The sequence below is a fragment of the Drosophila tropicalis genome, unplaced genomic scaffold, assembly GCF_018151085.1.
Source record: "Drosophila tropicalis isolate 14030-0801.00 unplaced genomic scaffold, ASM1815108v1 contig_859, whole genome shotgun sequence".
Taxonomy (NCBI): domain Eukaryota; kingdom Metazoa; phylum Arthropoda; class Insecta; order Diptera; family Drosophilidae; genus Drosophila; species Drosophila tropicalis.
The window spans coordinates 8,913,873-8,935,612 of record NW_027173353.1 but is presented as its reverse complement, the minus strand read 5'-3'; the positions used below and the strand labels follow the sequence as shown (position 1 = coordinate 8,935,612).

Here is a 21,740-nt window from a genome sequence, read left to right as displayed (position 1 = left end):
ATTTACTTTGCTGCATGAATAAGGAGATCCATTCATTTTTTTTTTTTTTTTTTTTTTGTTTAAATTAATCAAGTTAAAACAATTATTGTTTTTTGCGTGTGAATTAGAAATAAAATCTACTACATCGTTATATAGTAAAATCAACCGATATTTTCGTTCATCCTGACATTGACCATCGGCGATAGTGCCACCGCTGTTTCGCCGTTTCGAGCTAGCAGGGCGAATTCTCAATTTGGCAGGGCGAATTTTCGATGCACGATGAAACCAGTGATGCCAGCTAGAATAAGCTAACTATGAGAACACTTGGCGGATGAATTTTGATGATAATGGTTAAGTGCTCAGCAATATATGTATAAAGACAACGCAGTTTCGGTTTTAACCGACTTTGGAACAGAATTGAGTGTTGCTTTACAAAAGCAGCAATAAATAAATTAATTAATATTAGTCTACAATTCGTGAAAATTCTGTTTATATATAAGTAAAGGCATTTTTCATATGTCCAATATCACCGTAATATTTCAATGTGTTAATAGCGAATTATTGCGATAAATTGCCTTTGAGGCCTAAATAAGCTTAAGGAAATTTGAGATAAGCTAAATTTCAAACTACAAGCATTTTAACCACCTTTCTAAGTGCTGGCTTGAAACAAGCTAAAATGGCAACACTGAAAGTGTTTTGTTGTTTTTTTCTTCGCGCGGGTGGTTGCCATTTTCGTAACTAATCTTTTTTAAATAAAATTTGGAAGAAATACAGTCGACGGGTACCTTGGAAACGCGGATCTCAGTGGTAATCGAAAATCGAGTTGTTTTGAATCCAGAAATTTGCAATTAAAACCTTTGCCGGCAGCTAGTGAACACGATGCCCACCGCCCTTGACGCAGATGCTGCCAACGAGCAGTTTGGAAATGACCAAGCCAAGTCCATGTCGGGGCCAATTATTGGCATTATATATCCCCCGCCGGAAGTTAGAAGCATCCTTTTCCAAAGAAAAAGCAAACACACATTTGACACATAATAACCATTTCACTTTAAGCGTTTTCCAAATACTCAGTATGTTGATTGTAACTCAAATTAGATATCGTGGATAAGACTGCCAGTTTCGTGGCACGCAATGGACCGGAATTCGAGGCCCGCATCCGGCAAAACGAGTTGGGAAATCCAAAGTTCAATTTCTTGAATGGCGGCGATCCCTACCATGCCTACTACAGGCATAAGGTCAATGAGTTTCGCGAGGGAAATGGCAAGTACCGACATTAATAGTGGGTATAGTTCTATAATATCTTCTCATCCAGATGCTGGGATTACTGCACTTACGGGTCTAAAGCAGCTAGCCGTGACCAGTGCGGCACAGCAGCGCCAGCAGGAGCTGTTAAAACAAGTCGTGGAACAGCAATTCGTGCCCAAAGAACCCCCGCCAGAGTTTGAATTTATTGCCGATCCACCATCGATTTCAGCTTTAGATCTGTAAGACAGAATGGTGTTTATTTAACAAGACTTATCTAAAATGATCTTCTTTGTAGGGACATTGTTAAGCTGACTGCCCAGTTTGTGGCTCGAAATGGTCGCCAATTTCTTACTAATCTAATGAGTAGGGAGCAGCGAAATTTTCAATTTGATTTTCTTCGTCCGCAGCATTCGCTTTTTCAGTACTTTACAAAGTTATTGGAGCAGTATACTAAGGTACTGATTCCACCCAAAGATCTGTTGGGCAAATTGCGCACAGAGAGCGCTCCAGGTCGCAGTAGCATGAACCAGGTGCTGGATCAGGTAAAGTATCGGGCCAATTGGCAGCGCCATCAAGAGGCTCAACGTAGACGCGAAGAGGAGAAGATAGAGCGCGAACGTGTTGCTTATGCCCAGATCGACTGGCATGACTTTGTGGTTGTGGAGACTGTGGACTATCAGCCCTTTGAGTCGGGTAACTTTCCGCCGCCGACCAATCCCGATGAAGTCGGAGCCCGTGTCCTTATGGAAGAGCGTTTGCTCGAAGAGGAGGGCGGCGATATTGAAATGCAAATTGAGTCGGATGACGAAGAGGACACCATTTTGGCTGCTGCCCATTTGGATACAGGCTTAAAGTTATCTCAAATGGAGAATCGCGTTGGCATTCAAATGAAGAATGTCACTTCCTATAGTCAGCCGGTTAGTTCTAAACGCGATAATACTCAAGTCCAAGATATGGACGAGGCCTCAAGCGATGAGGAATCACCGGGAACAACAAGCAAGATACAGCCAAGCGTGGTACCCATGCTTCCGCCAACACACGACAAGGTTGTGGTCAAGAAATACGATCCAAAGGCCACCCAACCCAAGGCTCCACAGCCAATTACCAAGGACGAATATCTCATATCGCCCATTACTGGCGAAAAGATCCCTGCCTCCAAGGTTTCGGAGCATATGCGTATTGGCCTTTTGGATCCACGTTGGGTGGAACAACGTGACAAGCACACTGTTGAAAAGATCAACCAGGATAATGTATTCGCCGCTGGCACAGCAATCGAGGCCAGTCTGAAGCAGTTGGCCGAGCGACGTACGGATATTTTCGGTGTGGGAGACGAAGAGACAGTCATTGGCAAGAAACTCGGTGAGGAAGAGACCAAAAAGGATGATCGTGTCACCTGGGATGGTCATACATCCAGTGTAGAGGCAGCCACTCGAGCGGCACGCGCTAATATCACTCTCGAAGACCAAATCCATCAAATCCACAAAGTCAAGGGTCTTTTGCCCGATGAGGAGAAGGAAAAAATCGGTCCCAAGCCAGTGGGAAACAAGGCCACGCTTTCGGCGCCGCCGCAGCCACCTTCCTCCTCAAAGTCACAACATATCCATGCTCAGAGTCAACATCATCAAGGCGGCGTCGGTGGTCATCATTTACACCACCAGCAATCGCACCATCACCATCAACATCCACCGCTTCCACAACATCAACATCAGCACCAACATCCGCCTCATCAGCATCCAGGACATCATCATCATCCGCCACAGCAGCAGCCGCAGGGCAATCCAGTTATGATGATGCAAATGCGCCCTCCCATGATGCGTAAGTACAGCGCTCTTATTCATTTGAATGTGTTAGGAATACCTATTATATTCCCCTTGCAGAAGCTCCCTATGGTGGTGGATACATGAACATGCAGCCTCCACAAATTTCACCGGCTCCACCAGTAGATCTAAGACCCATAGAGGAAGAGCCTCCGACCAAAAAGATCAGAAGCGAAGACAATTTGGTGCCAGAAGCTGAGTTTATATCTTTGCACAAGGTGCGTCTCCCATATTCTTTCGAATGAAACAATATTTCAATCCATTCCTCTTTACAGAGTCCTGTGACTATCCAAGTGCAAGTGCCAAATACCGACAAATCCGAATGGAAACTAAACGGACAGATGGTTGCTATTACTTTAGCTCTCACCGATCCCATTGCTCAGCTCAAGGCGAAGTTGCAGGATGAAACTGGCATGCCGCCGGCTAAACAGAAAATTTTCTATGAGGTAATGCCCAGCAACATTAACTTACATAGAGATCTTCTATTAATACTCGTATCTTCTTTCTGCAGGGCATGTTCTTCAAAGATAGCAACACGATGGCATTCTACAATCTCCTGAGTGGGACCACAGTGCATTTGCAGGTCAAGGAGCGCGGAGGACGCAAGAAATAATTTCTTACTGGAACATTAGTTGTGTAGACAGTTTACTGACGAATCGTTTCGCATAAATTTGTAATAAATGGGTCAATCACAGTAGAATCTAGTTAATTGCACTTAGGTCTTAAAGTATTATCAAAGGGAATATAAAAAAATTCGTGGTCGGAATCAGGATTGATTGGAATGTTGTAGGGAATGTTAGGGTCGTCGTAGCTAGGAATGTTGGGTTGGTTGTCAGTGGTTCTTTTGACTTTCCGTTTCCAGGATGCGGGCCATGTCACGGTATCTTTGTAAAAGCGGCTCATAAATCGCTTCGCTGTCCTTGTTCGGTTCGCAGACCAGCTGCAGATGATTGGGTGTCAAACTTAATATATAGTCGCGATAGGCGACAATCTCTGTCGAGGGGTCACGTTCATTCAGGTACAGAGCATAACTGGCTCGGTAAGCAGCTCCCAAAAGGGCAGCCTCACTATCGGTCTAAACAAATAAGGAAAAACCAATTAGTCAGTAAGTTAGCTGGATCAGAAGCCGAAGATATTCACCTGTATATGGACGGGGGCATTGAAAACATCGGCAATTGTTTGCAATATCGATTTATTAACGGAAGCACCTCCTGTGGCCAGGATTTTTGTTTCGCTGCCAAAATGGAAGCCCATATCTTCAGCAATGGAACGATGATGAAGCATTTGCCCCTCGATTAGGGCACGAATCTCAATTTGTGGTGAACTAAATCTGTAGACCAAGAAATATGAGAAAATTGCCCGGATTAAAAAGGGAACTCCCTACTTACTTGATCACGCCCTTGGCAGCATCTGGAGAGGTGGGAACAATGTCCTTATTCCAACGCAAAATACCCTTAGCTTTGGGTATAATCTCCATTTCGTTAAAGTGCACGGCCGTATTGCCGAAATTTCCACGTGGCGTTGAATCAAGTAATTCGTTGAATTTCTCCCAGTTGCCATTGGCTTCCGTTTTGTTCATAGCCTCCCGGACAAGGGAGCCGTTTCTGAAACTAAATCATACCTATTGATTTATCAATATATATAAGTTTGGGAGGAACACTTACCAGAGTAGCCCCATGTATTCGTTTATCTCTGTTGGATGGCATAAAACATGACCCTCTTCCAAATTGGGCGGATCTTCGAGACTCATCATTAAGGTATCACTGGTGCCGAGCGAGATGCTAAGCCAGTTTTTGTCCACCAGCATTCCGGCAAGGGCCGATGGATTGTCCCCAGTGCAGGCCACCACTTTGCATGTGGTGGGAAAGGAAAAACGCTGTACAAAATAATCGGATACATCGCCGAGGACGGCAAGGCTGCTCACCGGTTCGCCCAAACGATCATCCAAATCGGGGGCACAAGCGTTAAGGCAAGCTTTAGACCAAGTTTTCTGACGGATATCCAACAGATTCATGCCGGATCCGTCGCTAAAGTCAATGGCGGCCACCTTGCCCAAAAAAATTGAGGCCAGAAAGCTGCTGACAAGAGAGATTCGTTGGGCATCTTCGTAGGCGTGCGTACGTTGTTGATATATCTTGCGTATTTGTGGTCCCGTGAAGCGAGCATAGCATTTTGAGCCAGTCAGTTGAACCATTTCCGTATGTCCACCAATGGCAGTTTCCATTTCAAAGCATTGTTTACCTGTCGATGCATCCATCCAAATTGGTGTTCGATTAACGACGAAAGCCGAGTCATCGATTTGCATGTGAAGAAACTTCTCAGGATCAAGATTCTCCAATGATGTAATGCCGTGCTTGGACCAATAAAGGGAGCCATGTTGTTGCCCTGAGCCACTTATTGCTGCCACGGTGGACAAATCGGCTTCCTGCATTACTAAACGATCCAGGACAATGTCCATGGCCTTCACCCACATTACAGGCTGCACAAAGAATCTGTGGCACAGAGATTAACATTTTAATTATGAAAACTTTTGTTTCACAGAACTTACTCATATTTGTTGGGACCAGGATTAGCTCCTCCGGTGGTACGAAATTCTGGCAAATCGCTGTCAAATTTAACCTCGGCCGATGTGACAACCTCCAGGCTTGAGTTCAGCAGGATGGCTTTCAGCTGGAAAGAGCGTGTGACGATGACATAGCTAAGTTTCGCGTGGGCGGACACACCTTAAAAGTAACGATCAAACAACGACACCTTCACCACCACCAGCGGACATTAAAGGGCAAGTCAGTGTCAATGCTTGCGTCACGTCCGACTAGCACAATAAATACGTAGTTTATGATTAGATTAAACAAAGGGGGCCAATACTAAAATGCGGCAATAACTGAATTCCAAGCCATTGGATTCGACATCGACATCAGTTAATTGCCATCAATTTGGTGATAAGCAACGAAAAGCAGACGACCAAGTCAGTCTGGGGGCACCTCTGTAGTTTTAGCTGGTCAACTGATTAGAATTGTTGTTTTTTATGTAGGCTGATGACCTTTTCCAATAACACTTTCACATCCGCCTCCTCCTAATCTCTAATCGGAAACTATTTAGACCACCAACGCCCTCACCAACAAATCCTAATCCTACCTTCTGAGTGCTGAGATCGAATCCGAGATAAGTGCGTTTCTCCTTTTCCTGCGGGCTCATTGTGCCTGTTCCTGTCACTTCGAGCTGAGGTTTTCAATTAGTGGCACTTCCACGTAAATTATTTAAATAATAATTTACAAACAAAAACAACCACTATTTTGCCCCCCGGTATTTGAGCGATGTTTCATTGACTCTGCCCATCCCTATGAATTGAATTCCCCCACTATTTATGCTCCCGGTATTTGAGCTTTTAAATATCGAGTAATAGAAAGGATAGTTCTTTGCATCTGGCCATCCCTAGGAATTGTAATTTTAATTAAATAGGAATAAAATTAATTTAGAAGACATGTCATTAAACTACGAAGATATGAGTTGGTCAGGTAATTTATCAGCCATTAGAAGTCTAACTGTATCCTAATTAGTAATTGTGAAAGGAGTTGACTCAAGTTTAAGTAAACATTTTCTGTTTTCCATCTTTTTCGACTCTGCCCCCAATTATGTAGATGTGAGAGACCAGTTCAGAAAATGGCGTGAGGAGAACGGGCGACACAGCGAGGATGTTGTCCAGCTGTGGGTTGCTGTCTTGGAGGACAAACTGCACAAGACTGGCAATGAGAGGCATTTAATTTTGGAGCAGGTAATCATAGCGGCCCTGGACACGGCTCGATTCGACATTGCCGCCCAGTGCACCAAACAGCTGAGTATTGAGTTTCCCGGCAGTCTGCGTGTGATGAAGTTCAAAGCTATGCGCTACGAGGCCCTGGAGCAGTATGAGGAAGCCGAGGAAGTTTTAAATGCCATAATTGCCAAAGACGAGACCAATGCAGCACCACGTAAAAGGAAAATAGCCATACTAAAAGCGTGTGGCAATCGTCTGGAGGCCATTAAGGAACTGAATGAATACCTGAAGAAGTAATTTCTCATCTTGTATTAAAAGACTTGTTCTAACTTTAATGTACACTTGCAGGTTTATGTCCGATCAGGAGGCTTGGCACGAGCTGTGCACTATGTACTTGGCCGAGGCTGAGTACGGAAAGGCTGCATTTTGCATGGAAGAAGTATTGTTGCACAATCCGCATAGCCATTTGATTCATCAACGACTTGCCGATATTCGTTATACCATGGTATAAATATTTAATTAACGTCGAAGAGGCCAATAATATTATATAAATTAATCTCTTTTTTAAGGGTGGAGTGGAGAATATTGAAACAGCTCGCACATACTATTCGCAGGCTCTCAAACTAAATCCGCAAAATTTGCGTGCTCTATACGGACTCTATTTGAGCTGTAGTTTCTTGGCCAACTCCAGGGCAGTTAGCTCCAAACGCAAAGAATCGCAAAAGCTGGCCCAATGGGCCCTACAACAGGTTTCGGCCCATACTGTCAAACTTTCGCCAATTGAGCACAATGATAAACTAATTGCAACACTGGACAATGCCTTCGGAAGCCTGGATATTAAGTCAAATTGACCCCCAGATCATTCGAATAGATGTCATGTCAGCCCAGGTGCAATATCTGACAGAATGTAAACAAATTCCAAATATGCATAGAATCAACTAAGAACACGTAAACACACATTAATAACAAAACACCGCATCGACGATAAATCATTGCACTGAGTAGGTCTCAGTGTTTATTACAGTTTTCAAATTTTGGTGTTGGCCATCGGCTCATTAGTTGTTTTTTGCTAGAGAAACACACAAACACATTAGGAAATATGACGGAGAAAGTTCTTGTAATAAATCTAGCAAAATCCATAACTAAATCAGGTTACTTTTCTTTCACTCTTGGGCTTTTGCTCTGCAAACTGGGTGCGATGGGACCAAAGGCTTTTGGGCTAACCAAAGTAATTATATTGTATACAAGTGTTTATGTAAATGAAATTATTTGTAATGATTAGAAAAAGTTTATTAAAATCGAGTAAAATATTGTTAAACGTAATGAATGGCTTCAGAATTAAACAAGAAATGTAATTGTAATTCCATGAATTGTCCACTTTAGAGTGCAGTGCGTAATCATTTTGTACATTGCCTTTAAATAATGTATATATATGTGTTTATATATGTATGTATGGAATCTGAATATGTTTATGTATTAATAACAGTTACATACATATGTAGGTTTTTAGGTGCAATCAGTGACTGCAGTGGGCTGACCGAGCATTGGGGCATCGGCAGCAGCGCTGATAATACGGCGATTGCGTCTAAAAATAACAGTCCAACTCTTAAGCGAATCAATTGGTGGAGGAGCAGTTGCCGTAGCTCTTGCCGATGCTGTTATGAGTCTTTTTATGCTGCTTGAATCGGAAGAGTTGACGGAAACCTAGAGTGGGTGTCAGAGATTTGCAGCCCGTGGGAAGCTTTTCCGAGTTGCTTGCGGAGTCGATAATTTGCCCTTGGGATGAAGACACGGTATTACGGCTCTGTGAACCACTTCCAATGTCTCTGCCGACACATTCGCTATTCAAGTACTTGAGATTGGGCAGCACTTGGAGTATATAATCGCGGGCGGCATAACTGGCTCCGCTCTCCTTACCAAACACATTGCGAATGCCTGGATTGCCCATGCATGCCAACTGCTCCAAGAAGGGACATTGTCGCTCTATCCGATGTATCCAGTCGGTAATGTTCGATATATCGCAGTTATTTATCCACAGAATATTGAGGCTAGGCAAATAGGGCAAAGTGTTTAGATCCAAATTGACATTGCGATCCAGGATCAAAGTGTGAAGGTCTTCGAAAAATGATAGAAATTGCAAATTGCGAAAGTCGTTGTGACTGAGATCCAGACATTTGGTCTGTCCTGCAAACTTGTCAGCCAGACGACGCGGAATACTGTTCAGATTCTCATAGGCCAACGATATGCGTCCATGATCCTCGAGTATACTGATCGAGGGATCATCGCTGGCATAGCTACTGTTCGATATGTTCCCACTGAAGGAGTACGGATTCGGTGAAATCATCTTGGCCTCGCTGGCCAAATACACGTCGTTGTAGTCGTAGTCTATGGGCGGTCCAAGGCTCTCCAGTGATTGAATTTTGGCGCAGGACTTTAGGACGGCGTTCAAAGAGCTGTTCGTATTACTGTGATTACGAGATGATGAGACAAAAGTGTTCCCCCTAAGAGCAATGACCTACCTGTCTTCGGAATGAGAACCAGAGCCCGATGTCGATGCCTCCGACATAACTATAACATATTCAGATAATAATTTCGAATTTAGAGTACTTTGTTTACTTGCGAACCGAATGCTCAGTCTGGTCCAGTGCTAGATGTGAGACTGAACAGAAAGACACGGAGTTCACTGATAATCCCAGTCTCTTACACTCACTCTGATAATGCAAACACAGCTACCCACATACACACGTACATACATACATACATATGTATATATAGGTTCTTCCTATATGTGTCTGTAGATTGTACAGTTGTAAACATTTGCCATCTCAATCTTTGCATCGCACTCAAAACCCAAGCACAGGATCATAATGAAGAATGTATACTCTAGCTAAATTTCTTAGTCTCTAATTAAAGTTTATTAAAACACTTTCTAAAGTGCTAATACTTCCGCTTAGTATTAAGAAGAAAGAATCGGAAAAGAGTATTCGTAACTATTGTTATATTTTTGACCAATCTCATCTCATATATATATATATATAAATCTTTTCGAGGTTTTAAAATACTTAGGTCTGAGTACTTACGATTGTGTTTCTTGTTTGCATTTTATTCAAACGGGGCGGACTCAATTAGCTTTTAGCTTAGGTCAACAGGCCTAAGTTTTTTTTTTTTTTGAAGCAGCCTAAAAGTAGGCAATAAAAAGGAATAATATAGCTGTGTTGCAACCAAGTTGACTTGGATTATATATACCTATCAAATTTATCAAGTTTGCCCCGAGATAAATACGTTTTTAAGTATCATTTAGTTAGTGGACAAGTAAAATTGTGGCAAAGAGACTGTAACGAACTTAGCCTCTAAATTCGCCATATTTTATTATAACGGTCTTACAATTATATGGACCAAAGGAATTAAGAGGGGAAAACCTATAAATATGTAGTTGTAATTGTGGTAACCAAGTAATAATGAAACAGGCCGACATTTTTGAGGTCATGAAAAAGTGTTTTATCTTCAATAGGTCTTCTATAGTAATTGGGGGGGGTGCTGATCACGGCTCTGTGCTAAGTTTTTCTCCATTACGTCAGGATTTCGAAAAAAATTAGTTAAATTATTCAAAATCGCCTCATTTGCAATATGTTATTCCATGATACAAGCATAATATTGTACTAAAAACATTATTATTTTATCCCATTAATATATTAGACTTGATTTAAATGAAATTTATAAAATATCAAAGAGTTATTTCTTTGTTATAATGGATAATATCTTACACTCTAGATATGGTTATATAATGAGAAAAATTTGAACCTAAAAGTATGCTATAGGAATTCCAAGAATTGTCTGTTTATAAATTTTAAAGAATTGTGCGTCTGCTGCGTCATGCTGCGTCTAGCAAATTGTTTATTAGGTTTATGTGCAAACAAGAACTAATTTGCTTACACAGGATATTCTAAAATCTGTTAAAAAAGTTGCAAATTTTTTTAAACTTTCTATAGTATACTTTTGGGTGCCTATTTTCAAACCCCGGATCTCTAGATTTCATAATATCTGGACGTGATAGACAAAAACGAAGTATGCAGTCAAAATCAGCGTACCCGAATTAGTTAACCTGTGTAACCTTTCCTGCGTTTTTCTGAAAGTGTTCCCATTTTATTTTTAATTAAAACAAGCTAAAAACTATATTCCATTTAGTCAACTGGAAAAATGAATCAGGGAGTGAGTGACATACATTGCATAAGTGTTATAAGCAACACATACATTGGTGGTCAGCTGGCTAGCCCTATTTTTATACCCTTGCAGAGGGTATTATAAAATTGGTCAGATGTTTGTAACGCACAGAAGGAGAAGTTTCCGACCCCATAAAGTATATATATTCTTGATCAGCATGAGAAGCTAAGTCGATATAGCCATGTCCGTCTGTCCGTCTGTCCGTCTGCCGTCTGTCCGTCTGTCCGTCGGTGCGTACGCGTTTTACTCAGCCATCTTAAGAGCTATCGGGATGAAATTTTTTTTGGGAGCTTTTTTTTACCCGGGTGAGATAAAGTATGAAAATCTTTGGGATCGGACTACTATATCATATAACTCTGGAACAAAAATTTTTGCAAAAATTGGAGTATCCCCATGAAATTTACCAATATAATAGAATTTGATATAAAATCTCAGATCCCAAAATTTGACCCTGATCGGATAAATAGAACACAAGTTACAGTCTATATAAATCGGTTCAATCGCTGCCGGCAGCTCTGCTTGCTGCCTACTACGTCATCATCAAATCAACAGAGCACATGCATACACACACAGACGCAACGCTACATAAACTGTATGTGTATGCGTGCGTTGCTTTGCTTAGGGAATGAGGGAAGAAGAAGAACAAATTGTACATAGTATGAAGAGTAAAATTGTTTTGTTTGTATATTAATGAATTGAGTTGCAGAAAACAAATTTTGAACATGTGAAATTATTATTGTCAAGGACTGCAAGGGTATATAAACTTCGGCATAGCCGAATTTAACTTCTTTGATATTTTTTAATAATATTACTAAAAATATAAGTATATTACTTATCAATTTTCGCAACGTTTATCTCGCATTGATAACACATCACTGATACCTTTTCTATACTTTTTAGTTGCAGTTTGTGCACGAAACCTTAAAGATATTAGTTGTTATACTTAACAGAACCCTATTACCCAGAAAACAAAACGACTATGGTTCGGCTATGTTACTTTTCGATCGAAGGACTCCCTTCAGTAAGTATTTTTATTTAAATTTTTCTTTCCTGTTTTTCTGAAAGTGTTCCCATTTTATTTTTAATTAAAACAAGCTAAAAACTATATTCCATTTAGTCAACTGGAAAATTGAATCAGTGAGTGAGTAACATACATTGCACTTATAACACATACATTATTAATTTGTGGTAAAAAAAAATAGGTTTACGTTGGCACCAATTTTTGCTGTGGCTAACTGCAGTTAACTCCCTAGTATCACGAAGTGCTGTTTGGAAGGACTGCGGTTGTTATAAATCCTTGAACTCCAATGGCGGATTGCATGCACAGTGCTCTGGAACTGGCGACAATTTCGATTGGGATTGTTTGAAACAGATCAATATGAACAGTCTAGATATTTCCCGCAATAATCTTACGGAAATTCCAGCAGTTCTGATCTCTTCAATGTTCAGCAATCTAACTGATCTGGATTTGTCCTACAACAACATTACAAAGATACCCGATGAAGTCATTCTCCGTATTGATCGATTGAACATTTCTCACAATCAATTATCTGAATTGCCCGTTAAGCCGAATAATACGATGACTACACTAAACGATCTTGATGTTAGTTATAACAATTTGACATCCATTCGTTCGTTGCTAAGTAAGATTGCGGAACATATTAAATCGGATGGGAACTCACTGAAATGCGAATGCAATAATGACACACTTATTGAGCTCATATACGAGCGAATTGCGAATGTATGTATCAATAATATATTAGCTTCATAGAAACATAAAATACATTTTGAAATTTTCTTGCAGGGACAACTAGATCGAGTGATGTGCATGGATAGAGGATCCTCTAAATTAAAGTTAATTACAAATGTTCCATCTTGCCACAGACAAATTAACAATAAAACTAACGAACCGGAAGTTCCGTGGAGTATGTCAATTCTAGTATTGGCGGTTGCACTTCTTGTATATATTTCGTTTGCGTACACTACAATTTCTAAAGAAAGAATCTATATTCTAATATTTGTTGATTCGGTCCTTTTTCTCGCCTTAATTATTATTTCGTCTTAAGATCTGCATCTACGACAAGGACTAGATAATGCACTGGAAAAATTTGTCAAAGAAGGTTCCATTGGATTCCATTCTTGTCATTCTTGATCTTAATTAGGCAATAAAAACCAAAGCTCATAAATATATCTAACATCTAATATCTAAAAAGTAATAAAGTAGTATTACATATAATACATTTAACTTAACTTTAACATCACACTAGAATTAAAAATGTGAAACACTAAAAATACATATATGTATGTCGGAGAATGAATCAAAGCCTACTATGGTGCTTTGAGAATTGTCAGGTGTCAGTGCATTGTATAGTTTACAACACTGCGGTGCAGCGTTTGCAGACTGACACCTGACTAATAAGTCAAAGCCTACTAGTTAGTTCCAATGTATTGACAGGTGCGTCAGTTGTAGCCCTGGTTGAGCATCTAAACAACCTTAGCAACTAATGTTGAGAGCTGTCTTCAGGTCAGGTCCTATATGAAGGGGGGGCTTCGGGCTAGAGAGCTCAGTGAACAAACTATATTACGTCTATATTACGACGTCTACAATTAAATAAATGGTTTTGGATTCAACTTTATAATAGATAGTATTTAGAATACGAAAATAACGAATCCGTGATAAATGTCAGGTCAAATGGGTGACTTCTTTTCAGACGTCTAATCTGCATGCTGTTGTCCAGCAGTTTAAGGACCACTGCATTAACATGGCTTTCTAGCCTTGAGAGCAACTGAATGCCATACCAGATCCATTCGGATCTCGCACTTAACTGACGGGATGTTAAGGATGATGCCTAGAAGCTTGTACTGGAACCGCTGCAGAATTTCAAAGTTTGAGTTAGATGCTGTGCCAAAAAGTTGTATGCTATAAGTCCATACAGGCTTCAGAATGGCCTTGTAGAGCAGCAAATTGTTGCAGGTGCTGATCTGATGCTGATGCTGACCCCTGATCTTGGACAATTTAAAGTTTAGCTAAGTTCTCTTGACCTTTATGTAAGCTTTCCAGGTTAAACGCCTGTCAAGGGTAAAACCTAGGTACTTGGCCTTATCCACACTCTGGAGAAGCGTCCCATTTAGCCTGACTGGGGGCAGTTGCGACTGCGAGTGGCAACCGTCAAATGCCAAAAGATTAAGATGATCTTGGGTGATTTCCGATACCACCGAAGGTTAGTAGCAAATAGAAAAAAAAACGATTATTTTAATTTTTAATTGATTTATCGAGATAAATAATGGCGCACCATCGATTAATCATATATAATTGAATAGTTGATTAATCAGTTTTGTTGTCAATTGCCTTAAATGAAAATTGAAAATTCATTTATGGTCCATGAGTATCGTTAAGATAGTAAAGTGGTAAATGAGGAGAGCATCTACCAAAAGAATTTTCATATACGAAGTTTCTAATACATGCTCTCCTCATTTGACAATTTAGCATCTGATATTTAGTTTAGGTTCTGGTTCAGGTTCAGGTTTATTTATTGTGTTCATTTCAAACCAACTCTAAAGATAATTATGTCTTTTTAAATTAGGCAAAGCTTAGTCAATTCCAAAGATGAGATGCAGCAATGCATTATGTGGCATCTTTTCGGCATGAAATGCATCCCAAAATTCACGCAATGAAAAATTAATATGTACCTATAGACCCATAGGTATAGTGCACTATGGGGAAAAAGGATTAAAATACATTAGCTTAGGTCTAGTATTGAAAATTAACTTTTGTTTATCTTTTGATAGAATAAAAAAGTTAAAAAACCACTAAATATTACCTTTTGTCAAGTTGACTCACTCTCTCTCTCTCTCTCTAAATTGCAGCATGACTAACCCTAACAATGAAAAGCTTTTGCTTTAAACATAAAAGCTTGTTGCAGAGCTTATGCTGCCCCAGTTCGAAAATATATGTTTCTTGTCGCTGCTTTGTCCCAGCAGCCCTGACATGAACGAACAACGAAAACTAGGTCAAGTAAGGCGCCCTTGGATTGCCTTTTTGTCCTTGATGTAGGTGGCCCAAAATAATAATGAAACGAGAACAAAATGAAAGGAGAGCGAAAGTAAAGGCAAAATGGACAAACTGACAGCACATAAATGTGCTATGAATTTTATAATGATTGCAATCAAAAGAAAACTAAATTTCAAAGCTCACTCAAACGATTTGATGGAGATGTTCTGTATATGTATATGAATGTATGTAAGTATGTCATCACGTTTTACCCAAAATTGGGCAAAAGTGGGTCAACATATTTGCTGTGCTCCATTTGAAGTTACTGTGTGACCCATTTGGGCCATTTATTGAAAGTTGTCATGGCCAAACAATGTCGTGGCGTTGAAAATAACTAATTTTTGCTAGAAAAGGGTGGCCTAAGTTCTATTATGAGGCAGAATCAAAAAAGAAAACTGGGTTTCAGCTTTATGCCTGTTTACATGATTACAATTGTTCAAAGTTCGGTTGCCAATGAAGACAAACAAACAAAGAAACCAACAAATAACATACATACATACATATATGTATGTATATAGCTTGATTCTGACAGCTGGAGCCAGTTCTCTCTATTCCCATTCCCATTTTCATTTCCATGTCCATTCTTACTTCGTATCGCGTTCGTATTCGTATTTGTCTATTTGCTATTTGCTTAGTGCCCATATTTGTATTGTCTATACAATCATCTAACATCTGAGCAGCAGCACAGCAACAACAACAGAGAAACAATGAAAATGCCTGTCTGTTTTCCACGAAAATTTATGACCCAATGTCAACAGCACGCACAGCCATCACCACCATCACCACCATCTCGCCATCTCCATAGGCAACTCTATCTGGTTGGTGCCGCCCCTAATACAACATCGATTTGGGATCAGCAATTGAATTGTCGATCCAACCAACGATCGGTGAAATTAGTTTGCCATGCCAAAAAGCCAACTCAAAAGCAGAGAAGTTTTCCCATCCACTCAAGGAAAGTTTTTTTTTTTTTTTTTTTCTTCTTTAGCTGTCAGGTGCTCGTTGTCTGCTGCTTGACCTCATGAGAGTCGTGGAGCTATGAGGAGCTCCATGTATCAGTTTGGGGAGTTGCAGCGAAAACAGGTTGTCAAAACTCTGGACATGCCTTTTTTTTTTTCGTTTTTTTGTTTTCTTTTTCATTTTATTTTTGTCATTCACATGTCCAAACTGCACATGACATAAATTTGTATCTGCTGCAACTGATTGTGAGTCTTGTAATGCCAACATCTATCTTGTATCTGCACTCATCTTTGTCTACAATTTATATTTCCTGCTGGCCTCCTAAGAAACTCAGTACGTCCAGTTCTGTGTTGACATGTGCACATCAATCAGACGACCCTGGTTGGCTGGTAACTTGATTTTCATTATAAATTCTACATCAACTTCATCACCAACCACCACCATCTCCATGACCGTTACCACTTTGGCAAAGAGCAAACAAAAGAACAGGTAAACAATCTAATGATTCTAGCACGCAACTTCGAATGTCATGGATATGGAAATGGAGTCAAATCATAGCCAAACCCCAAAAAGGAACAAAAAACAAAAAAAAACATAGAATGTAAAACATTCAACCGAGGGCAGTTGCCCGCCATATGTTGGCTTCCATCAGAGATTTGCGTTTGTGTTTGGCAACTGACAACTTTTGATGGACATCTCAACACAGTCTCGGTGGCATGTTCGCATCAACAACCATATCCACATCCACATCCACATCCATGTCCATGTCCACGACCATGGTAACAAATTTGCCAACATGACATGCGCCTTGGACAACTGGGAGGAGGCCAGCAATTATAATTATTAAGCAGTTTCATAGTCTCTCTCCCTCTCCCTCCGTATGTTTTGCAAAAATTCTCTTAGGGATGAATTAAGAAAATGTTTGTAATATACTAGATAATATATGGGAGCAAATTAACTTCATAAAATAGGCTGACTTCCTAATAATAGCCACTAAATCCAACTTAGAGAAACAAAGGTACATATATTTTTTTGTGGCATTTGAAATGTTTTGGTTTTAAGTGTAATTTGTGTAAGTGTAGAGTGAGTAGATACTGTTTATTGCCTCGATGAGCCTAAATGATTCAGGTGATTAATTAACAAACATATGTACATATGTATGTGTATGCACCAGGTGAAAGAAGTGTTTTCTTTTCCATTTTCTTGATTTGGCTTTTTTGGTTTAGGCTGCATTTTCAGTGTGAAAGTTAGACAATGTGGTACAGTCTCTGAATTGGAATCTATATCTATTAGGTGATATTTGTCAGAATATCTTGTGGACAGTCTTGTGTAAGAAGAGACCATGTACCTCTCGAGAAGAGATCGATTTTGGATTCAGAAGAAAATCTCAAAAGGTTTCTAAAACTTTGCAACATGCGAATTGCAGGTCCTGTATATTGGATTAGATTTGCTTGTACTAGAAAAAAAACTATCCCCAAATGTACAATCCATTCAAATTTAGAGCTAGTTATACATAAAGTAAGAGAGAATATGATTTTAAATATAGAAATTATAAATCCTAGTTACCACTACTTACTACTAACATTCTTTGATGTTTGATTAGCGGGTTGAAATATTCTTTCAAGGAACATTCCAAAGCTTGGTTTAGTTCGTTAAACAATTAAGTCTCAATTAATACAAGTTTCTGTGTGCAGGTGTTGTTTGCTATTGCCCTAAAAATTCTCTTGACCAATTGTCTGATTTTGGGGGTAACTTGCACTTACACTTTCACTGCCTCTTAACTCGTTCGACTTGCCTTTATTGCGCTGTTGTTGTCATGGTGCTTTTTTCTTAACAAAGCCCATTCATTGTTGGACCTAGATCTATGCATAAAAAGGCAACGCAAAAGAAAGAGAAATGCCATCGATTCGATTGTGACTGTGACTTCTTAATACCCTGTAGTTTGAATGAAGTTTAGGAAAGTTATGGATATGGTTTATATCGCTTTCTAAACTACATTGATTAGAACAATCCGAGCTAAAAGTCCTTTTGTCTTGTATACGCATAAAAGCTGTCTTATTTAATATACCCTTGAATCGAACGATGGCTAAAGGGTATGCCAAAAAAACCTAATTGAATGAAACGCAATGACACACATATTTTCAAAATCCGGTTTCGAAGGTAATCGAATCAAATACACTACATTATACGGACAGACATGCCCAAAAGGTGGTATATACATACATACATAGTGAAAATGCATACAAAAACGAACAATAAAAACGAGACGAAATAATAAAAATAAAAGCGGCGGCGCCCTTCCAAATACTTTGCGTACTTAATTTTTTTTACCCAAAAGAGATGGATAAAAGCCCCAGCAGCAGCGGCGATGAAACAGAATTCGTTGCCTCATTACAGTTTTACAAAAGAAATCTGAAAATCCGGTTTGATTTTCATAAAATTCCAATAAAAATTTACAAAAACCGAACAAATACCAAGAGATCTTTTATGCAAATATGCCAGAAGCATTGACTGCCAGTTACCCTATACCAAGTAGGATCCTTTATGTTACACTCCTTTCAATTAATTTACAATTACTGAGCGTAAAAGTCTTATCTCAAACATTCAGTTTAATATAATCCCGTGTCTAATATTTCTCTAAAATTTCGTAAAATGATAAATATAAATACATATTATCTGCATTTAGGCTGTGATTTATATATTCGTTGCAATCAGGATACGTGGCGAGCATTCGAATGATGTTGGAAAGCTTTCCTCGTAACCTAGTTCAAAATGTCCTTGTTCGGGATTTTCCCTACTCCTAAAGGCTGCATACATATGTATGTATGTGTTCTACTTCTTAGTCCCATTTTTTTGATTACAGGGTATAAAAAATAAGCCCAGTGTTATCAAGTGCAACAGCTGCTGCTGCTGCTGCTGGCGCTGCACGGTAAAATTTTCTTTCCCTTTTTGTTTGTATTTTTGTGATAAAAATTCCAATTCCAATTCCAATTTGAGAGAACTCAAATTTTGAGGCTGCTGTTAACAGTTAACAGAGCTTCCCGTTCTAATTGTGTGACTTATGTTCTCTCTCTCTCTAATGCTCTCTGTGTGCCTCACACCCTCGTACCGTAATGTAAAAATGATTCTCTTTAATGTAAGAGCGAGCTGGCAGTAGCTAATGCCCTCTCAGCTGGTTGACCTATTTTCCAGTGTATGTGTGTGTTAGTTTGGTTTCTCAGCATATACTCTTGTATGTATGTTTGTATCCCCATCTCATTCCATCTAATGCTTATGCTTTGTTATGGTTTTGCCTTTTTGCGTTTCGTTTTCGTAACTCACGGATTGCATTCAACATTCACTTGAGCAGAGCAGCGCAGCGCAGAGTTGTATCTTTGTTTTCGTAACTGCGTATTTGTTGTAATGTTAACGCTCTGTTGAATTCTGTTTGTTTGGAATTTTCACTCGAGAAATGATTAATTGAATTTATGAGATAGTTCATCTTTGCACTTGGTCGACGTTCTCCAAGCACAGTTAGTTGAAGTTGTAGTTGTTGTTGATCTTGCCCTTGGTCGTATCTATCAGATACAAATACATACATACATACATACATACATAAGTGTATATGTTTCTATGTGTGGAAATATGTTGCTTTTACCTTACTATTCTGTTTCGATAATTGGCTTGGCATTTATGTATGTATGTATGTATGTATCTGTGTGTAGATACACACATACATCATGAATTGCAAATCCCTCCTGCCCCAAATCAAATACGCAGTGGATTTTCCTACAAGAACAATCCCAAATGACGTTTCGGCAAAATGCTTCTAGGTTTATAATCCACCCCAAAAGAAAATATTAGGTTAAAGTACTACGCAAATCTGTTGCCCATGGCGTTTTTTTTTTTTTTGGGGTTACTCAATGATGAAACTATGTATGTACGCCCAATATTTCGTTTTGTCTCTTTCTCTGGGGCTTCTCCCTATACCGGAGGGCTTCTCCATCGCCAACAACATCGATGTTGTCGTTTCCTATGGTATGCCTACAGAGGTCATTCCAAAGGCAACAACAATGCCTATAACAGTCAGCATACAGCATAAAACGGCCCCCAAAAACTCAAAGCATAAAAAAAAGAAGAAGAGACCCCAAAAACACACTCAACAATGTTGAATACCCAACAATAACAACAACAACAACATCGTCATCAACAACAGCAGCAAGAAATAGTAGAAGAAGAAGAGCAACTGGCGATGTAAACAAAATCGAATGAATTTCAAAGCGCCTAACAGCTGAGTAACAGAGAGCCTACAGCTGACACCTACATACGGCTCTCACCCAACCACTTCTCTTTAACTGTTAAAAACTGTGACGCTATCAAACCGGCCGGCAATTTTATATTTTATAATACCTCACAGTACATCGGGCATTTGAGCATATATGATTTCAAAACTCTTTCTGAGACGCAGATATAGATAAAAATTAAAACAATCTGAAGCAAGTAAGAATTATTTATTGTTGTTGTATAGATTCCAATGCAACAGGTGATTCTGCTCCACTGCAAATTTAGTTCAAAGGACCTGCATATAAGCTTACAAGAAAATTAATGTGATGAAATCAAAATAAAAACACTTTTTTGGCTTAAACTTTAAGAATTAGAGTCCTATCAATCTAACTATGGATTGTTTTAAATTTACAATGGATCACTAGGCGTATATGCAATATCACAATTTTTCTGGAGTACTTATTTATCGATAAAAAGAAGAGCTCAATACCCTTTTAGAGTTGTAGCAAATACCAATGTTATTCCAATAAGTCGCGCGAAAATTTATTTTATTTGATGTTACAGGGTATCCAACTGTTGGACAGGCTTGTACTCCACCTCCATCCAATGATGGCTCTCTCTTTCACTCTTAACAGCTGTTTTCGCAACATTGTTGCTCTCAGCTCTGTTGTTGATAATACATAAATATAGAGGAAGATTGAGATACACACACACACACACACAGACAGACGAACATACATACAAGCCCAATAGGCTAAGATACATATGTATGCGGGACTTGGTTGACAAGTGCTTGACTATTTTTTTTCCTTTTTTCGTTAACTGCGTAGTATTTTTTGTTCGTTTTATATTTGTGGGGTTAGTCGTTGACGTCGATGTCGACGCAGACTGTTATGCTGCGAACTGGTCGATGGCGTCATAGATTTAGATAGAAGGGGGGGGCGGTTAACTCTGGAATAGAATGGGAAATCTGCGCTCTCAGTTAGTTAATGGGCTTAGTTAGTTGTTAATTCTAACAGAATCAAGAATTTATGGAAGTGTTAACATGCCATTGCATTCGTGTAATGGTATTCAAAATGTATGTGTATGTATGTATGTACATCTCTATCTGTATATGTGTGGAAAATGCATTTTCCTTGTTGGCAGGGAAAATCTAGCACCCTCACCCTCGCCACTTATGTACATGTGTATGTATGCATGTGTAGATGTGTTGAATGTTTTGCTTTTTCCAAGCAGGTAGATGCAATAACACAACAACAACAACAACAACTAAATACCCCAAAAAATACACAGATACATAACAGAGAACAAGCAGAAACATAGAGAGTGAGCGAAAGAGAGAGAGCGAGAAATAGAGAGAGTGTGTGTGTGTGTGTGTTTGTGTATTGCGAGTAACTGTAACTCGCTGCTTGTTTTGTCTTGCTCGCTGTTTCACTTCAGTCTTTGATAGCCA

General features: G+C 39.4%; 4 protein-coding genes and 1 long non-coding RNA gene across 7 annotated transcripts; 3 read left to right on the top strand and 2 right to left on the bottom strand.

The window, feature by feature from the left end:
• Positions 1-637: 637 nt before the first annotated feature.
• Sf3a1 (splicing factor 3a subunit 1) lies at positions 638-3,741 on the top strand. 2 transcript variants are annotated; one of them, XM_068295917.1, is made up of 8 exons: positions 638-786; positions 847-970; positions 1,075-1,239; positions 1,292-1,463; positions 1,520-3,039; positions 3,102-3,259; positions 3,317-3,487; positions 3,553-3,741. In XM_068295917.1, the coding sequence occupies exons 2-8, from the start codon at positions 859-861 to the stop codon at positions 3,652-3,654; spliced, it is 2,400 nt and encodes a 799-aa protein (XP_068152018.1). In that variant the 5' UTR covers positions 638-786; positions 847-858; the 3' UTR covers positions 3,655-3,741. The 2 variants fall into 2 exon arrangements, with proteins under 2 accessions (XP_068152018.1, XP_068152019.1); XM_068295918.1 differs by having other exon boundaries at positions 694-783.
• On the bottom strand, positions 3,670-6,326 carry LOC137581685 (xylulose kinase). The gene is made up of 6 exons (XM_068295919.1): positions 6,177-6,326; positions 5,590-5,711; positions 4,706-5,533; positions 4,430-4,651; positions 4,182-4,371; positions 3,670-4,116 (listed from the first exon to the last, which is right to left on the bottom strand). The coding sequence occupies exons 1-6, from the start codon at positions 6,234-6,236 to the stop codon at positions 3,874-3,876; spliced, it is 1,665 nt and encodes a 554-aa protein (XP_068152020.1). The 5' UTR covers positions 6,237-6,326; the 3' UTR covers positions 3,670-3,873.
• An 87-nt stretch (positions 6,327-6,413) lies between these two features.
• Positions 6,414-8,118, top strand: EMC2A (ER membrane protein complex subunit 2A). Its single transcript, XM_068295916.1, has 4 exons — positions 6,414-6,556; positions 6,680-7,088; positions 7,144-7,300; positions 7,365-8,118. Exons 1-4 carry the CDS (start codon positions 6,523-6,525, stop codon positions 7,644-7,646), a joined length of 882 nt encoding a protein of 293 aa, XP_068152017.1. The 5' UTR covers positions 6,414-6,522; the 3' UTR covers positions 7,647-8,118.
• On the bottom strand, positions 8,061-9,485 carry LOC137581682 (leucine-rich melanocyte differentiation-associated protein). 2 transcript variants are annotated; one of them, XM_068295915.1, is made up of 2 exons: positions 9,315-9,485; positions 8,061-9,248 (listed from the first exon to the last, which is right to left on the bottom strand). In XM_068295915.1, the coding sequence occupies exons 1-2, from the start codon at positions 9,359-9,361 to the stop codon at positions 8,411-8,413; spliced, it is 885 nt and encodes a 294-aa protein (XP_068152016.1). In that variant the 5' UTR covers positions 9,362-9,485; the 3' UTR covers positions 8,061-8,410. The 2 variants fall into 2 exon arrangements, with proteins under 2 accessions (XP_068152016.1, XP_068152015.1); XM_068295914.1 differs by having other exon boundaries at positions 8,061-9,260; positions 9,315-9,481.
• Positions 9,486-11,929: 2,444 nt separating this feature from the next.
• LOC137582860 (uncharacterized) lies at positions 11,930-12,981 on the top strand. The gene is made up of 4 exons (XR_011033333.1): positions 11,930-12,037; positions 12,112-12,157; positions 12,219-12,757; positions 12,821-12,981. It is a non-coding gene; the product is annotated as an uncharacterized lncRNA (long non-coding RNA).
• Positions 12,982-21,740: the final 8,759 nt, after the last annotated feature.

What these genes read in the sequence shown, in the direction of transcription:
- LOC137581682 (XM_068295914.1), bottom strand. Translation starts at nt 9,361, where the DNA reads ATGTCGGAGGCATCGACATCGGGCTCTGGTTCTCATTCCGAAGACAG. An exon ending in GGTTCTCATTCCGAAGACAG is followed by an intron (nt 9,261 to 9,314) that starts GTAGGTCATTGC and finishes TCGTAATCACAG; the next exon opens with TAATACGAACAGCTCTTTGA.
- LOC137581685 (XM_068295919.1), bottom strand. Translation starts at nt 6,236, where the DNA reads ATGAGCCCGCAGGAAAAGGAGAAACGCACTTATCTCGGATTCGATCTC. An exon ending in TCGATCTCAGCACTCAGAAG is followed by an intron (nt 5,712 to 6,176) that starts GTAGGATTAGGA and finishes CGCTCTTTCCAG; the next exon opens with CTGAAAGCCATCCTGCTGAA. An exon ending in GCTGCCAAGGGCGTGATCAA is followed by an intron (nt 4,372 to 4,429) that starts GTAAGTAGGGAG and finishes CTTGGTCTACAG; the next exon opens with ATTTAGTTCACCACAAATTG.
- Sf3a1 (XM_068295917.1), top strand. Translation starts at nt 859, where the DNA reads ATGCCCACCGCCCTTGACGCAGATGCTGCCAACGAGCAGTTTGGAAAT. An exon ending in TGAGTTTCGCGAGGGAAATG is followed by an intron (nt 1,240 to 1,291) that starts GCAAGTACCGAC and finishes CTTCTCATCCAG; the next exon opens with ATGCTGGGATTACTGCACTT. An exon ending in AACAGAAAATTTTCTATGAG is followed by an intron (nt 3,488 to 3,552) that starts GTAATGCCCAGC and finishes TTCTTTCTGCAG; the next exon opens with GGCATGTTCTTCAAAGATAG.
- EMC2A (XM_068295916.1), top strand. Translation starts at nt 6,523, where the DNA reads ATGTCATTAAACTACGAAGATATGAGTTGGTCAG. An exon ending in CTGAATGAATACCTGAAGAA is followed by an intron (nt 7,089 to 7,143) that starts GTAATTTCTCAT and finishes GTACACTTGCAG; the next exon opens with GTTTATGTCCGATCAGGAGG. An exon ending in CCGATATTCGTTATACCATG is followed by an intron (nt 7,301 to 7,364) that starts GTATAAATATTT and finishes CTCTTTTTTAAG; the next exon opens with GGTGGAGTGGAGAATATTGA.